The sequence below is a fragment of the Physella acuta genome, unplaced genomic scaffold (assembly GCF_028476545.2).
Source record: "Physella acuta isolate Inbredline_101_S28 unplaced genomic scaffold, ASM2847654v3 ptg000079l, whole genome shotgun sequence".
NCBI classification, from domain to species: domain Eukaryota; kingdom Metazoa; phylum Mollusca; class Gastropoda; family Physidae; genus Physella; species Physella acuta.
Window position 1 is genome coordinate 1,672,050 of NW_026731599.1, and position 18,730 is coordinate 1,690,779.

Here is an 18,730-nt window from a genome sequence, read left to right on the forward strand (position 1 = left end):
TTGGGGTGAAGCCAATGTACCTGGATGTTGGGGTGAAGACACCTGGATGTTGGGGTGAAGACAATGTACCTGGATGTTGGGGTGAAGACACCTGAATGTTGGGGTGAAGCCAATGTACCTGGATGTTGGGGTGAAGCCAATGTACCTGGATGTTGGGGTAAAGACAATGTACCTGGATGTTGGGGTGAAGCCAATGTACCTGGATGTTGGGGTGAAGCCAATGTACCTGGATGTTGGGGTAAAGACAATGTACCTGGATGTTGGGGTAAAGACAATGTACCTGGATGTTGGGGTGAAGCCAATGTACCTGGATGTTGGGGTGAAGCCAATGTACCTGGATGTTGGGGTGAAGACAATGTACCTGGATGTTGGGGTGAAGACAATGTACCTGGATGTTGGGGTGAAGACAATGTACCTGGATGTTGGGGTGAAGACAATGTACCTGGATGTTGGGGTGAAGACAATGTACCTGGATGTTGGGGTGAAGACAATGTACCTGGATGTTGGGGTGAAGACAATGTACCTGGATGTTGGGGTGAAGACAATGTACCTGGATGTTGGGGTGAAGACAATGTACCTGGATGTTGGGGTGAAGAATCCTGGATGTTGGGGTGAAGCCAATGTACCTGGATGTTGGGGTGAAGACAATGTACCTGGATGTTGGGGTGAAGACAATGTACCTGGATATTGGGGTGAAGACACCTGGATGTTGGGGTGAAGACAATGTACCTGGATGTTGGGGTGAAGACACCTGGATGTTGGGGTGAAGCCAATGTACCTGGATGTTGGGGTGAAGCCAATGTACCTGGATGTTGGGGTGAAGACACCTGAATGTTGGGGTGAAGACAATGTACCTGGATGTTGGGGTAAAGACAATGTACCTGGATGTTGGGGTGAAGCCAATGTACCTGGATGTTGGGGTGAAGACACCTGGATGTTGGGGTAAAGACAATGTACCTGGATGTTGGGGTAAAGACAATGTACCTGGATGTTGGGGTGAAGCCAATGTACCTGGATGTTGGGGTGAAGACAATGTACCTGGATGTTGGGGTGAAGACAATGTACCTGGATGTTGGGGTGAAGACAATGTACCTGAATGTTGGGGTGAAGCCAATGTACCTGGATGTTGGGGTGAAGACAATGTACCTGGATGTTGGGGTGAAGACACCTGAATGTTGGGGTGAAGACAATGTACCTGGATGAAGGCTTTAAGGTTCTCTGACTCAAATGTCTTGGCAACGTCTACCAGGATAGTTTTTGCATTCATCCCTCCAGTTGTTTGCTCATCTGCAGTGATAGCCTCTACAACAAACTGTGGAGTTAGGTGGGATAAATCAGTCCTGCAGCTTTAGTAGTAGTACAACCCTCGCAACCATATCACAGTAGTACAACCCTCGCAACCATATCACAGTAGTACAACCCTCGCAACCATATCACAGTAGTACAACCCTCGCAACCATATCACAGTAGTACAACCCTCGCAACCATATCACAGTAGTACAACCCTAGCAACCATATCACAGTAGTACAACCCTCGCAACCATATCACAGTAGTACAACCCTAGCAACCATATCACAGTAGACAAAACCTCGCAACCATATCACAGTAGTACAACCCTTGCAACCATATCACAGTAGTACAACCCTCGCAACCATATCACAGTAGTACAACCCTCGCAACCATATCACAGTAGTACAACCCTCGCAACCATATCACAGTAGTACAACCCTTGCAACCATATCACAATAGTACAACCCTCGCAACCATATCACAATAGTACAACCCTCGCAACCATATCACAATAGTACAACCCTAGCAACCATATCACAATAGTACAACCCTCGCAACCATATCACAATAGTACAACCCTCGCAACCATATCACAGTAGTACAACCCTAGCAACCTTATCACAGTAGTACAACCCTTGCAACCATATCACAGTAGTACAACCCTCGCAACCATATCACAGTAGTACAACCCTCGCAACCATATCACAATAGTACAACCCTCGCAACCATATCACAATAGTACAACCCTCGCAACCATATCACAATAGTACAACCCTAGCAACCTTATCACAGTAGTACAACCCTAGCAACCTTATCACAGTAGTACAACCCTTGCAACCATATCACAGTAGTACAACCCTCGCAACCATATCACAGTAGTACAACCCTCGCAACCATATCACAATAGTACAACCCTCGCAACCATATCACAATAGTACAACCCTCGCAACCATATCACAGTAGTACAACCCTAGCAACCTTATCACAGTAGTACAACCCTTGCAACCATATCACAGTAGTACAACCCTCGCAACCATATCACAGTAGTACAACCCTCGCAACCATATCACAATAGTACAACCCTCGCAACCATATCACAGTAGTACAACCCTTGCAACCATATCACAATAGTACAACCCTCGCAACCATATCACAATAGTACAACCCTAGCAACCTTATCACAGTAGTACAACCCTAGCAACCTTATCACAGTAGTACAACCCTAGCAACCATATCACAATAGTACAACCCTAGCAACCTTATCACAGTAGTACAACCCTCGCAACCATATCACAGTAGTACAACCCTCGCAACCATATCACAATAGTACAACCCTCGCAACCATATCACAATAGTACAACCCTCGCAACCATATCACAATAGTACAACCCTAGCAACCTTATCACAGTAGTACAACCCTAGCAACCTTATCACAGTAGTACAACCCTAGCAACCATATCACAATAGTACAACCCTAGCAACCTTATCACAATAGTACAACCCTAGCAACCATATCACAGTAGTACAACCAAATCCCAGTGGCATGAAAGAAAAACTACCTTGTATATGGCTGGCTTGAAACGTGCATAAATTAGTTGCATTGATTCTTTCTTGTCATTGGCTATTCTCTGTAACTGGTTCAGATAGTATTGAACATTACTTCATACATTTACATTTCAAGTTCTAAAACTAATGTAAGGTTGTCAGCAACTAAAACTAATGCAGGATTGTCAGCTACAAAAACTAATGTAAGGTTGTCAGCAACTAAAACTAATGTAGGGTTGTCAGCAACAAAAACTAATGTAAGGTTGTCAGCAACTAAAACTAATGCAGGATTGTCAGCTACAAAAACGTTGGGTTGTCAGCAACTAAAACTAATGTAAGGTTGTCAGCAACTAAAACTAATGTAGGGTTGTCAGCTACAAAAACTAATGTAGGGTTGTCAGCTACAAAAACTAATGTAGGGTTGTCAGCTACAAAAACTAATGTAACTAATGTAGGGTTGTCAGCAACTAAAACTAATGTAGGGTTGTCAGCTACAAAAACTAATGTAGGGTTGTCAGCTACAAAAACTAATGTAGGGTTGTCAGCTACAAAAACTAATGTAAGGTTGTCAGCAACTTAAACTAATGTAGGGTTGTCAGCAACAAAAACTAATGTAGGGTTGTCAGCTACAAAAAAGCTGCTTACTTGCTCCAATGCTACAGCAGCAACTGACATGCTGGGATTAAATCGGAGTTTTAAAAGGGAGATAACAGCAGACTCTAGAAGTTCACCTTCAACCAACCTGCAGGTCAAGATTTTTGTGTCAGATTACAAGCAAGGTCAAACACTTGGGATTCTGATATAATAAAACTTGCCTTCCAAATTGACCAATGGCTAAAATAACTTGAGGGAGGTACTGCTGACTACATTGATCAGCAATAGTTTTGAGTCTTGTCCACACCAGGCTGGCTGACCCTTCCTGTGCTGTTTCTAGAATATGGTCCAAAAGGCAACTGTCAGATTCAAACAGGATCATTTATTATTTTATTTTATGAATTGAATTCAATTGAATTATCGCAATCCTAATATATAAAAGGCCATGTGCGCTCTTCTCTCTCTCTGTCCGCAAAATATTTTCGCCGGACATCACGTCAGAATCGGCAGCGATATATGGATACCTTTATACGGACTTTTGTTGAAAATAATATGTTAGATGTTTTAAATGTATAACCACAATTTTATTTAAAGAAGAAAAATAAAAAATAAAGGCGTATTCGAATGTAGAGAAACAGTATTATTTATGCAACTGGAAAAGTGTTTAAACTTGGGACAAGAACGCATTTAACAATGACGTCGCTTATTGTTTACACTAAATAAAAAAAAGAGCACAAAACTGATGATATCATCTTCCGAGTTTAGAATTTTAAAAAATGAACTATTTCATTCAAATATGATTGAGAGCTATGTACGCTATGAAATGTAGACTACACAATACGATATTCTCAGCCTAAACTTAAAAAAATTATTTTATCTATTTGGATTCTAGATCTAGAGATTCTAGATCTAGACTAGATCTAAATCTACGCTACGTCGCTAAGATCTATTCTAGATCTATATTTAGACTCTATCTACAGTAGAACCTATTCCAAAAATAAATTTCTATAATAAACTTTTTCAGGGCTTAAATATTTTATAGAAATCTTTCTTTGTTTAGCAATGAAACTGGCTAATTTTGTGTAAAAAAATAATTTGAAAAAATAGGCATATTCGTGTAAGTTATTTTTTAAACACTTCTTTTATTCTCCATATTTTAAAAGGTACCTAATTAGCTGAGATGATAGTGTACTTGATACCAGACAGGTGGTGCTGGATCAAGACACACCAAGTCAAACCTATTTTTTTTTTATATTATATGTGAATCTTCCTATTTTAGACTATAAAGAAAGGAACTACTTTAGAAATCTTTGTTTATCTATGCAATTTGCTAATCTCTATAATATATAAAGCAAAGTTGTCGGGTGCCCGACATCTGGCACTTCCCGGCGCCGCAGGCGCTTCAAATTTGGCAGGATCTTGCCTTGGGGCGACAGAACACGGGGGCCGGTGCCGGTTGGCCTAAGGGTCTACGATGAGGGGGTCAAAACTGACCTCGACTGACCGGCGCCTTATATGAGCTATAAATCGAAAAAAAATTGTCCACGTAGGAACCTCTTCATAACTCCTGAGGTCGTAGACCGACCCTCGGGCGAATTAATTAAGCATTCAAATTCTCAATGTTTTTGAAAGCCTAAGCGAAGCTGGGCAGCATGCCTAGTCATTTATAAAAGCAAAACTTTCTTACCAGCATCCAGTCCTTACATCTTCATTTTCATCAAGTAAAAGATCCAGACAACTTTGGATAATGGATACAGCACTTTGACTGTCAATATCCATGACATCAAACACAAAACTCAAGCTTTCCACCAAATCTGTGGGTATACAATCATGTTAGACAGGTACACCTGTTATATATGGGACAGGTGTACACAATCATGTTAGATATGGGACAGGTATACCTGTTTTATATGGGACAGGTGTACACAATCATGTTATATATGTGACAGGTGTACACAATCATGTCAGAAATGGGACAGGTATACATGTTATATATGGGACAGGTGTCCATAATCATGTTAGATATGGGACAGGTGTACACAATCATGTTAGATATGGGACAGGTGTACACAATCATGTTAGATATGGGACAGGTGTACACAATCATGTTAGATATCGGACAGGTGTACACAATCATGTTAGATATGGGACAGGTGTACACAATGTTATATATGGGACAGGTGTACACAATCATGTTAGATATGGGGCAAATGTAAATGTTATATATGGGACAGGTGTACACAATCATGTTAGATATGGGACAGGTGTATACAATCATGTTAGATATGTGTCAGGTTTGAGCAAAATTTTCATACACTACACCAAACAAAAATTTGTCCTTACACAATCTTGTTTCATTATCAGTACATTTAAGCAGAGAAAGAAAAGGCAGAACTTGGCTGCTGTCAATCATAAGCCCTTTATCTTTTCTTTCCTTCTTGGTGTCTGAGAAAAAAAAAATTTAATTTATTTTCAAACCTTCTTCTAAGGGTCAACAGTAACCTGTTGAGAAATGATTGATCTATTGACTAGCATAATGGAATAAAATGAGTATTCTATGAATCAGCTATATTTTGCTAACCTGTTGAGAAATGATTGATCTATTGACTAGCATAATGGAATAAAATGAGTATTCTATGAATCAGCTATATTTTGCTAAGTATAAAAATGTTGCTTTAAGTAAGGCATACTTTTAAGTGTAACATCAATATCATCCAGGCTATACTTAGGGCCTTGAACTTTAGACCTGAAATAAAATAATTGTTTAATTCTATGTACAGGAACCAAATGAATGAAATCTCTATGTTAACACTTTCAGCTGAATGTGACTCACCAAACCATACAAGCAGACTGAGCCAGAGTAATGAAAATAGAGCCTAAATGTTTTGCTATAGTAAGGTGCATCTTGCTCGGCATATCCAACAAGGGGCTGAAACAAATGGCAATTTTTAATTATCTACCGTTACAAAGCATGGGTCACTTATACAATTTCAATACAGGTACTCAATACCTAATATAGTTACCCATGCATATCTTTATTTATAACTTTATATTTATTTTATTTCTATCTTTTTATTCCGTCCATCATGGGTCAAATCTTGTGAGTGAAATAGATACCATTTCTACAGACTGATTTCTTTCTAACAATGCAATGTGATGAAAAAATGTGTCTTAATGAGGTGTTTAATAGCTTATGCTTTCTTAATTGTTATGTTGGAAGGGATTTCCTGGAACACAAGTATTAAGTGTCAATTCATTATGTGCCATATAGGCCTTTGACTCCGATTTTAGACTGCTTTTCTTTTTGGATTTGCTTCCATAGCCTTTGTCCAATCAAGAACAAACTACTAGGCAGCAGTTGTTTGATTTCTGAGTTTTCTCTTTTAGATGGTTTGCCTTCACCGGCTTTTTAGCCTCATCTGCTTGAGGGTTCCAACTCAGCACTTTTGGGTATAGCAACTATGAGCTTTACCGAACCAACAATACCAGCCCCATAAATGTTTAATTTAATTAATTTTTAAATTAAGTTTACTATATAAATTACTACCTTTCCCTCACTATCGTTATCGTTCATCTTTTTATCTATATAATTCTATTCTATTCTAACAAGCTTCTTTAAAATATACCTTGAAAAGAAGACAATAATTTCTTTTAATATATATAAATGCATCAGTTTTTATACAACTGTCAAGAAAAGCATGGGGGCTGTACCAAGGTTAACTTGGATGTTACCATGGTTGTGTGGGGGTGCACCAAGGTTAACTTGGATGTTACCATGGTTGTGTGGGGGTGCACCAAGGTTAACTTGGATGTTACCATGGTTGTGTGGGGGTGCACCAAGGTTAACTTGGATGTTACCATGGTTGTGTGGGGGTGCACCAAGGTTAACTTGGATGTTGCCATGGTTGTGTGGGGGTGCACCAAGGTTAACTTGGATGTTGCCATGGTTGTGTGGGGGTGCACCAAGGTTAACTTGGATGTTGCCATGGTTGTGTGGGGGTGCACCAAGGTTAACTTGGATGTTGCCATGGTTGTGTGAGGGTGCACCAAGGTTAACTTGGATGTTGCCATGGTTGTGTGGGAGTGCACCAAGGTTAACTTGGATGTTGCCATGGTTGTGTGGGGGTGCACCAAGGTTAACTTGGATGTTGCCATGGTTGTGTGGGGGTGCACCAAGGTTAACTTGGATGTTGCCATAGAATGTGAAGGGGTGCACTTACTACAACAGCTCCTGGACCAAATGGTTGCTCTTGTTCCCCATATGGAGAAGACAGATTGGGAAGAATTTGACAGCTGTTCTCATCACCTCCTCATCGCTGTCACTCTGTGGACAAAACATCTCTGCACCATAGTCATTTGAGGCATCTCCACTACTTGGCAACTAAAAGAAATTGTCCTGACAATGAACATTGTTTAAGTTAACTGAAACCAGTGAGACTGACCATTGCTTGAGTAAGAATGTGAGCTCTCCAGGTTCCTGCTATTTCACGAGGCAGCAATGCCATTGCTTTTATGCACAAGCACATGACCTGGACATCTGAATGATTGTAACAAGCATGTTAAAGGGTCAAAAGTAATTACATATAGTTCATTACCAGCTTTAAAACCAGTGCTACAGAGAGAGGCAATAGGCCAATGCTAGAGAGAGCAGTTATAAAGTACTTACCAAAAGATTGAGAGAGTTTCGAAGCAATGTTTGCCACTTCCTTGGGTTTAGTTGGCTTCATATCCTTCCATGACATATCCCCCTGTTATGTTCATTCAATTGGTATAAGCATGTAAATCTAGATATAAGGTTAGACTACATATATTGTTAATATTTAACAAGCTTTTATTAAACTTGCTTCCTCTGTCTATCGTGCTTGGTACTTTTGTCCATCATGGATCGAAACAGGGGAGCAAAAATTAGACCAAACTGATTTCTTTCAAACTTGGCAAGTGGGTCAAGACTCAAAGACAATGCAATTTGACAGCCAATGTGACTTAATTGAATACTTAAATAATTTTTTATTATTAATTAAAGATTCCTATATAAAGTACAAATTTTATCACCCTATTACTATTTGCATTCCTTTCATGCACAGTTTTTTTAGTCATGCAATTCTATTCTATTAAAAAAAATAAAAGAAAGTAATTATTTTTTTTTAATTTTATAATAATGAGCCATTATTTAAATAATTTAAAAGAAAAGCATTTTTAAGAAATTTTTTCTTAGCTATTGCCAAGATATTTACAATTCTGATGTCTAGCTGGTAACAAGATTTCAAAGAAGTGGATATAAGCCGCACTAGAAATTCTATAATATATGAGTGAAATGAGAACTGAATGTACCATCCTCAGCCCATGGACCACAAGTTTAAAAGGGTAACTTTATACCAGGAAGCACATCTTTCTTGATGCTCCAGTGGTGAAAAGTTTAAACAATTATTTCATAACAGATTTAGTCTACTTATTAAATGGTTTCACAACAGATTTAGTTTACTTATTAAATGGCTTCACAACAAATGAAAAGAGGTCATTTTGTATAGTGGAAAAGATAATATAATTTACTCACTGGAATCCATGGTAATGTGACTATCCATGAGAACTGCTGTAGTACTGATGCATGTAACGGCCGTATATCTAAAAAATTTTTATAAAAGTGTTTAATGTATTTTTAAAACAGCATATTGAAAGAAAGGTAGAGAAAGGGAGCCATGTTGAAGACGTAACTATCTTTGGCTTGACAAGGCCAAGTAAAAGATTTATCTTGACAATTATTTGTTCAGCCCCTCACATCTGCTTACCTTGCAATAATTTATAACTTTCTTTCAACATTTCAAAATATGCTTGTCCTAATCAGAAGCACACAAAAAACTTACTGTTTACAAGTAGAAGAAAAGCTATTGACTTCACGATTTTTTGGTAGCAAGTTTTTAGTTGACCACTCTCCACTTGCCCGCTGCAGACACCATTAAAGTAGCGAATCCAGGCATCAAGAGAAGAGTTAATCATATGATCAGAACACATGACTAGGTAGAAGCTGGAGAACACAATATATTAAGGTGAGTACACCAGGGTTTAAGCTACAAAAGTCTGCTTTCTATTTCTTATCTATGGGCGCGCTAGTCAGATGGTGAAAGGTATGCTGGCAGTTGTGGTGGTTGGTGGTTGTGGAGGGTAGGTTGGTGGTTGTGGAGGGTAGGTTGGTGGTTGTGGAGGGTAGGTTGGTGGTTGTGGAGGGTAGGTTGGTGGTTGTGGAGGGTAGGTTGGTGGTTGTGGAGGGTAGGTTGGTGGTTGTGGAGGGTAGGTTGGTGGTTGTGGAGGGTAGGTTGGTGGTTGTGGAGGGTAGGTTGGTGGTTGTGGAGGGTAGGTTGTGGTTGTGGAGGGTAGGTTGGTGGTTGTGGAGGGTAGGTTGGTGGTTGTGGAGGGTTATGGCAGTTGTAGACAAAATATTATTTGACAAATTGACTAGCACTACCTGTCAGGTAAATCTTGCTGATGAAGCAGAATTTGTGTGACAACTGTCATCACTACATAAACACACTCCAGTTCTTGACTGCTTGGGGCCTGAGATAAAATGAGATATTCTATCTACAGTAAACAGTAGGTTAACTTTCTTACATGACTAGTGACTCAGACTTTATCAAAGGTAGCTTAACTTTATAATTGTCTAGAGGTAGCTGAGTGACTATGTGTGATGATCTGTGTGTATGCAAAGTCTGTATTAGCTTTTCTCCTAATATAAATTCAACAGTTAAGAATCCTTTAGTTAAGTCTGAACATAGCAGTTTAAAAGAGTAAACTCTAGTCAACTGACTTATAAGTCAAGCATGCAAGTGAAATGTACAGCTCGCCTTGTGCAAATATGTAACCATTTAAACAACTCACTCCCTGGTTTGAAGAGAAGGCATTGAGTTTCTTGGTGAGTAAGTTCAGTATAGGAAAGTTGGCTGCAGCCATGTAGGAATCATACCTCTTCAGCCTGTAAGAGAAGTATTGCTTATACATACAACAATACATAATAGGTCAAGCATTGACAGGTTTTTCATAAAGCCTCTTTGGTTGATACTTTGCATAAAAAAAAAACCACAAGGAAGTAAGTTATAACATAAATAATGGCGGCAGTACTGTTGTCTGGTGTGTTGCTGTGATGTGTGGTGTGTGGCTGTGATGTGTGGCTGTGATGTGTGGCTGTGATGTGTGGCTGTGTTGTGTGGCTGTGATGTGTGGCTGTGTTGTGTGGCTGTGTTGTGTGGCTGTGATGTGTGGCTGTAATGTGTGGCTGTGATGTGTGGCTGTAATGTGTGGCTGTGATGTGTGGCTGTGTTGTGTGGCTGTGATGTGTGGCTGTGATGTGTGGCTGTGTTGTGTGGCTGCATTGTGTGGCTGTGTTGTGTGGCTGTGATGTGTGGCTGTGTTGTGTGGCTGTGATGTGTGGCTGTGATGTGTGGCTGTGATGTGTGGCTGTGTTGTGTGGTGTGTGGCTGCGTTGTGTGGCTGTGTTGTGTGGCTGTGTTGTGTGGTGTGTGGCTGCGTTGTGTGGCTGTGACGTGTGGCTGTGTTGTGTGGCTGTGATGTGTGGCTGTGTTGTGTTGTGTGGCTGTACTGTGCAGTTGTGGTTTGATGCCTGGTGTGTGGTGGTGGTGTGTGAGACTAGACTGTCTACTGACCTTATACATGTCTGGTCAGTGACTGTGGTGTTGACATCAATCTGCAGTAGCTCCACAAGCATGGGTAGGATCAGCTAGTGCAGACAAACAAAAGAGAGAACAGCTTTTCTACGATAGGTTAAGTCTAGAATAAGTTTCCAGTCCAGTCATTAACCCTAAAAGAACTAACACAGGTACATAACATTTCACAGGACATGAACTTACATCTGTGCTGTCCTCGGTTCCAATCAGATTCATCACTTCAATCACAAACTTACGTAAGGTCATCTCGTAAACTTGACCTTTTAAATCTGCTGATGGAATGGCCTTAAGAAGATGAACAAACAAACTGGTGACAGCTTGCCTAGCTTCAGGGTTTGTGAGCTGATGTAGTCCTTCAACTGTGACCTGGTTTGACACTTGGCGAAATACACTCAGTGGAGACCCTGTCTGCACAAAAGTCTTCTCCTCCACCACTACAACAATCAACTTGGACAGAGACAGCTCTAAGTCAGCTTGCTCCCTATATAAATTAGAGAGAGACAGCTCTAAGTCAGCTTGCTCCCTATATAAATTAGAGAGAGACAGCTCTAAGTCAGCTTGCTCCCTATATAAATTAGAGAGAGACAGCTCTAAGTCAGCTTGCTCCCTATATAAATTAGAGAGAGACAGCTCTAAGTCAGCTTGCTCCCTATATAAATTAGAGAGAGACAGTTCTAAGTCAGCTTGCTCCCTATATAAATTAGAGAGAGACAGTTCTAAGTCAGCTTGCTCCCTATATAAATTAGAGAGAGACAGTTCTAAGTCAGCTTGCTCCCTATATAAATTAGAGAGAGACAGCTCTAAGTCAGCTTGCTCCCTATATAAATTAGAGAGAGACAGTTCTAAGTCAGCTTGCTCCCTATATAAATTAGAGAGAGACAGCTCTAAGTCAGCTTGCTCCCTATATAAATAAGAGAGAGACAGTTCTAAGTCAGCTTGAATGACAAAATTACCTTGCATCTAAAATGACTATGAGAATGTGTAGAATGTTTTAATGAATAACTCAAAACCCCCAAAATGTAACTCTGGTGATTGTCAAATGACCATCTTCTTTCTTCTTCATTCTTAATTTTAGTGTTGGAAGGGATCCCCTTCCAACACAATTAAGTATACGTGTCAACTGATTATGCGCCATGAGGCCATTGACTCCGATTTCAGCCTGCTTTTCTTTTTGGATTTGCTTCCATAGCCTTTGTCCAACCAAGAACAAACTACAAGGCAGCAGTTGTTTGATTTTGGAGTTGTCTCTCCTAGAAGAGTGGCTGTCCCCAGCTAACGAGCAAATGACCATCTGAATGTGTAGAGATGGGTACCTGTTGCTTAGTTCACTGTCTCCAGAGCACAGCATCTCTATCAGCCCCAGCAGACAGCCATGGAAATAATCAGAAACAGCCAGGGGAGGCGGACCTGTTAGTCTGAGCCAGCCTGTCAACACTTCAAGGGCAGTCTATAAAACAAGGTTAACATTTTAATGGCCAGCTATAGAACAATGATGTCAACACTTCAAGGGCAGTCTATAAAACAAGGTTAACATTTTAATGGCCAGCTATAGAACAATGATGTCAACACTTCAAGGGCAGTCTATAAAACAAGGTTAACATTTTAATGGCCAGCTATAGAACAATGATGTCAACACTTCAAGGGCAGTCTATAAAACAAGGTTAACATTTTAATGGCCAGCTATAGAACAATGATGTCAACACTTCAAGGGCAGTCTATAAAACAAGGTTAACATTTTAATGGCCAGCTATAGAACAATGATGTCAACACTTCAAGGGCAGTCTATAAAACAAGGTTAACATTTTAATGGCCAGCTATAGAACAATGATGTCAACACTTCAAGGGCAGTCTATAAAACAAGGTTAACATTTTAATGGCCAGCTATAGAACAATGATGTCAACACTTCAAGGGCAGTCTATAAAACAAGGTTAACATTTTAATGGCCAGCTATAGAACAATGATGTCAACACTTCAAGGGCAGTCTATAAAACAAGGTTAACATATTAATGGCCAGCTATAGAACAATGATGTCAACACTTCAAGGGCAGTCTATAAAACAAGGTTAACATTTTAATGGCCAGCTATAGAACAATGATGTCAACACTTCAAGGGCAGTCTATAAAACAAGGTTAACATTTTAATGGCCAGCTATAGAACATTGATATCAACACTTCAAGGGCAGTCTATAAAACAAGGTTAACATTTTAATGGCCAGCTATAGAACAATGATGTCAACACTTCAAGGGCAGTCTATAAAACAAAGTTAACATTTTAATGGCCAGCTATAGAACAATGATGTCAACACTTCAAGGGCAGTCTATAAAACAAGGTTAACATTTTAATGGCCAGCTATAGAACAATGATGTCAACACTTCAAGGGCAGTCTATAAAACAAGGTTAACATTTTAATGGCCAGCTATAGAACATTGATATCAACACTTCAAGGGCAGTCTATAAAACAAGGTTAACATTTTAATGGCCAGCTATAGAACAATGATGTCAACACTTCAAGGGCAGTCTATAAAACAAAGTTAACATTTTAATGGCCAGCTATAGAACAATGATGTCAACACTTCAAGGGCAGTCTATAAAACAAGGTTAACATTTTAATGGCCAGCTATAGAACAATGATGTCAACACTTCAAGGGCAGTCTATAAAACAAGGTTAACATTTTAATGGCCAGCTATAGAACGATGTCAACACTTCAAGGGCAGTCTATAAAACAATGTTAACATTTCAATGGCCAGCTATAGAACAATGTGGCATATATTATTCTTTCTAGTATTACATTTAAAGTATAGATTTAAAACTGTTACCACTCAAAATGAATAAATTCATGATTTAACAATGGCAGGCGTGCTACTCACCAGTTTAAGACCAACATTGCCCTTTTCTAAATTGTCACACAAAAATGCCCACACAAGGTAGCATTCTCTCTTACAGAACATGTAGACATCAACTAGAATCAGACCCAGGATTTTTCTACAAGGGATAAACATATTTTAATTTCTTTGTATTCATTAGCTCAATATTAATCAAAACCCTAGGGCTAAGTCAGACTTGGATACACTGATCAAAACCCTAGGGCCAAGTCAGACTTGGATACACTGATCAAAACCCTAGGGCCAAGTCAGACTTGGATACACTGATCAAAACCCTAGGGCCAAGTCAGACTTGGATACACTGATCAAAACCCTAGGGCCAAGTCAGACTTGAATACACTGATCAAAACCCTAGGGCCAAGTCAGACTTGAATACACTGAACCCTAGGGCCAAGTCAGACTTGGATACATTGATCAAAACCCTAGGGCCAAGTCAGACTTGGATACACAGATCAAAACCCTAGGGCCAAGTCAGACTTGGATATACTGATCAAAACCCTAGGGCCAAGTCAGACTTGAATACACTGATCAAAACCCTAGAGCCAAGTCAGACTTAGATACACTGATCAAAACCCTAGAGCCAAGTCAGACTTAGATACACTGATCAAAACCCTAGAGCCAAGTCAGACTTGGATACACAGATCAAAACCCTAGAGCCTATCTTAACTTACACAAGGTTTACTTGCAAGAGTTGACAGTGTGTAGAGTCATCCAGTGACAGCTCAACTGTCTGGACTTTACTTTCATTCAGGCTCCAGTCCTTGACAAGAGAGAGAAATGAGACACAAGTTAAATCCATATGACCACAGCACATCCATTAACTTAAAGCACAGCCCAGTGAGAAAAAAAAAACAACTCACATCAGTTGGCAATGATGAATCTTTCAGGGCTTGTCGAGCCAAATTCAAAGAAAAATTAAAACTGTTCAAAGTGTTTCCTTCTATTCCATTCTCCAATTGGTCACTGACTTCAACAAGTTCTGAATATAAGATAAGATGCATCACTTCACATTTTTAACATATTTTGTCAAAACAAAAAAAGTACCTATGAAACTTGAGTTAAAACATAACAGATTATAACAAAAGCCAGCACATTCATAAAAAAATACAATGAAATAAGAGAACAAGCCTTGAAAATAAATAAGCAAGGTTTTGTCTGGCCGTGCTGAGAAAATATTTTAAATGTAATGGGCTGAGGGGCAAAAGCTATTTGTAGGCGTAAGTCTGAGGATAACACACTGTGTTCAGCACAACTATACCTGACCATAGTGTGTTGGGCTCACCTGTACCTGACCATAGTGTGTTGGGCTCACCTGTACCTGACCATAGTGTGTTGGACTCACCTGTACCTGACAACTGTGTGTTGGGCTCACCTGTACATGACAACTGTGTTGGGCTCACCTGTACCTGACAACTGTGTGTTGGGCTCACCTGTACCTGACCATAGTGTGTTGGACTCACCTGTACCTGACAACAGTGTGTTGGGCTCACCTGTACCTGACCATAGTGTGTTGGGCTCACCTGTACCTGACAACTGTGTGTTGGGCTCACCTGTACATGACAACTGTGTGTTGGGCACACCTGTACCTGACAACTGTGTGTTGGGCTCACCTGTACCTGACCATAGTGTGTTGGGCTCACCTGTACCTGACAACTGTGTGTTGGGCTCACCTGTACCTGACAACAGTGTGTTGGGCTCACCTGTACCTGACAACTGTGTGTTGGGCTCACCTGTACATGACAACTGTGTGTTGGGCTCACCTGTACCTGACAACTGTGTGTTGGGCTCACCTGTACCTGATAACTGTGTGTTGGGCTCACCTGTACCTGACAACAGTGTGTTGGGCTCACCTGTACCTGACCATAGTGTGTTGGGCTCACCTGTACCTGACAACTGTGTGTTGGGCTCACCTGTACATGACAACTGTGTGTTGGGCACACCTGTACCTGACAACTGTGTGTTGGGCTCACCTGTACCTGACCATAGTGTGTTGGGCTCACCTGTACCTGACAACTGTGTGTTGGGCTCACCTGTACCTGACAACAGTGTGTTGGGCTCACCTGTACCTGACAACTGTGTGTTGGGCTCACCTGTACATGACAACTGTGTGTTGGGCTCACCTGTACCTGACAACTGTGTGTTGGGCTCACCTGTACCTGATAACTGTGTGTTGGGCTCACCTGTACATGACAACTGTGTGTTGGGCTCACCTGTACATGACAACTGTGTGTTGGGCTCACCTGTACATGACAACTGTGTGTTGGGCTCACCTGTACCTGACAACAGTGTGTTGGGCTCACCTGTACCTGACAACCGTGTGTTGGGCTCACCTGCACCTGACAACTGTGTGTTGGGCTCACCTGTACCTGACAACTGTGTGTTAGGCTCACCTGTACATGACAACTGTGTGTTGGGCTCACCTGTACCTGACAACTGTGTGTTGGGCTCACCTGTACCTGACAACTGTGTGTTGGGCTCACCTGTACCTGACAACAGTGTGTGTTGGGCTCACCTGTACATGACAACTGTGTGTTGGGCTCACCTGTACATGACAACTGTGTGTTGGGCTCACCTGTACCTGACAACTGTGTGTTGGGCTCACCTGTACCTGACAACTGTGTGTTGGGCTCACCTGTACCTGACAACTGTGTGTTGGGCTCACCTGTACCTGACAACTGTGTGTTGGGCTCACCTGTACATGACAACTGTGTGTTGGGCTCACCTGTACATGACAACTGTGTGTTGGGCTCACCTGTACCTGACAACTGTGTTTTGGGCTCACCTGTAAATGACAACTGTGTGTTGGGCTCACCTGTACCTGACAACTGTGTTTTGGGCTCACCTGTAAATGACAACTGTGTGTTGGGCTCACCTGTACCTGACAACTGTGTGTTGGGCTCACCTGTACCTGACAACAGTGTGTTGGGCTAACCTGTACCTGACAACTGTGTGTTGGGCTCACCTGTACCTGACAACAGTGTGTTGGGCTCACCTGTACCTGACAACTGTGTGTTGGGCTCACCTGTACATGACAACTGTGTGTTGGGCTCACCTGTACCTGACAACTGTGTGTTGGGCTCACCTGTTCATGACAACTGTGTGTTGGGCTCACCTGTACCTGACAACTGTGTGTTGGGCTCACCTGTACCTGACAACTGTGTGTTGGGCTCACCTGTACCTGACAACTGTGTTGGGCTCACCTGTACCTGACAAATGTGTGTTGGGCTACCTGTACATGACAACTGTGTGTTGGGCTCACCTGTACATAGTGTTATGAAATTTACAAGCTGGTGTTTGAAAACAAATCTGTTCTTTAGCTTGGTGGCATGCATGATGTGGGTCATTAGTTTAATGGTCATTGGGTGCAGATCTTTGCAGTCAGGCCGACTCAGTAGACGGAGTAGACAACGGAAAAACCAGAAGCAGAAATCTGGGAGTAAAATTTAAATAAAAGCATTTTAATCTAACTTATGAGCTTTTAAAATAAGATGCAAAGTTGATATAGTAAGAGTTCATAATGAACTCAAAAAATTTATTCTACTCTATTGAGTAACATTATGTGACCTATTAATCATTTCCGTGTGTCAATATACCAGTATTTATGCTTTAAAAGTAGAGGTTGTCACTATACAAAATGGCTGTTATTACAAATGGTTTTACCTAAACAAGAAACCAGCAAGGGGGTCACCGAGGGTTAACATAAGTTAAAAAATCAGTAGGCCTCTAGAAAATGTCACAGCAAGACACAGCTCTTTGTCTGTGCTGTGACTGTTATTTTCCCCCAAACCATCAGTAACAAACATAATCAGGTCACAGTTCATATAGACTTAATGAGCTACAGATGCTATGAGGTGGGGCAGCGAGTATACTTAGTAGGCAACTTTTACAAGAAATACAAAATTATTTTTGTGATTTTTAGCAATTGATACCAGTTTAAAAATGAAAGCTTAATTATAAGTACCAGTACAAAAATAATACCTACAGGAGTACCACACATGTGAGATTATCATTTAAGAAACTGGGCTCAGGGATGCGCATTTCCTTTGAGAGTAGCAAGTTTTTTTAAATACTTTTTTCACCAATTTTTAAATTAAAGATAAGTAGATCTTACTTCAACTATCAGTGGAAAATTTAGGGCTGAAAATTCTAATGACTGAAATATGCTGAAATTAAGAAAAATTACATCCTTGTATAACTCACCAATAGATGGTATTGGATCAATATTTTCTGTCTCAACTGAACTAGTGCCTGTTTGGTCTGAAGTCTGAATGAAAATGTCTGGATTTTCCCTGTGGAATGCTAGACACACAGTAAGTGAACGGTAACTACCACTGTCCTCGCCTGTGCTTGCCAAACTTTCTGCAGCTAAAATAAAAAATGTATGACTTTTTTCATTGAAAAAAAAATTAACAGCAATAAATATCAGTATAACTTACAAAAGATTTAAACCAATTATAGATTGCACAATTTTTCTTTATCTAATATTCTTATGCAAGATTAAAATCAAACATTCTTATCATTACTAGCTATCTTACCCTCATTAAGATTTTTAAGAAATGCATCCACCAGATCTGCTATAGCTGTCCTATAGCTCTGAAGCGAAAAATCTTTAGGGCCATCAGTAGAATTCCACCTATTAAAAGATAACAAAACACATCTTTCAAAACTTGAAAAGCATACAAGTTATCTGAATTTAAGATATTTTTTACAACATCACCAGTAATTAATTAATAACATAGCTTT

General features: G+C 40.4%; 1 protein-coding gene across 5 annotated transcripts in view; it reads right to left on the bottom strand.

Moving 5' to 3' along the window:
* The window catches only part of LOC131955118 (serine/threonine-protein kinase ATR), a 57,116-nt gene that overhangs the window by 36,048 nt on the left and 2,338 nt on the right, over positions 1-18,730 (bottom strand). For 3 of the 5 annotated variants that reach the window (XM_059319111.1, XM_059319097.1, XM_059319103.1), the window contains exons 3-26: positions 18,523-18,620; positions 18,188-18,352; positions 17,247-17,417; positions 14,848-14,966; positions 14,659-14,747; positions 13,973-14,087; positions 12,417-12,550; positions 11,287-11,584; positions 11,083-11,156; positions 10,301-10,394; positions 9,891-10,003; positions 9,292-9,452; positions 8,985-9,052; positions 8,097-8,178; positions 7,873-7,967; positions 7,651-7,754; positions 6,264-6,359; positions 6,121-6,176; positions 5,774-5,875; positions 5,118-5,244; positions 3,652-3,789; positions 3,482-3,578; positions 2,851-2,925; positions 1,196-1,312 (exon numbers count right to left, since the gene is read on the bottom strand). In XM_059319111.1, the coding sequence (XP_059175094.1) occupies positions 1,196-1,312; positions 2,851-2,925; positions 3,482-3,578; positions 3,652-3,789; positions 5,118-5,244; positions 5,774-5,875; positions 6,121-6,176; positions 6,264-6,359; positions 7,651-7,754; positions 7,873-7,967; positions 8,097-8,178; positions 8,985-9,052; positions 9,292-9,452; positions 9,891-10,003; positions 10,301-10,394; positions 11,083-11,156; positions 11,287-11,584; positions 12,417-12,550; positions 13,973-14,087; positions 14,659-14,747; positions 14,848-14,966; positions 17,247-17,417; positions 18,188-18,352; positions 18,523-18,620 (2,788 nt within the window). Of the gene's footprint in view, positions 1-1,195; positions 1,313-2,850; positions 2,926-3,481; positions 3,579-3,651; positions 3,790-5,117; positions 5,245-5,773; positions 5,876-6,120; positions 6,177-6,263; positions 6,360-7,650; positions 7,755-7,872; positions 7,968-8,096; positions 8,179-8,984; positions 9,053-9,291; positions 9,453-9,890; positions 10,004-10,300; positions 10,395-11,082; positions 11,157-11,286; positions 11,585-12,416; positions 12,551-13,972; positions 14,088-14,658; positions 14,748-14,847; positions 14,967-17,246; positions 17,418-18,187; positions 18,353-18,522; positions 18,621-18,730 lie in introns of those variants that run through there. The other 2 variants (XM_059319120.1, XM_059319129.1) reach the window with 2 other exon arrangements.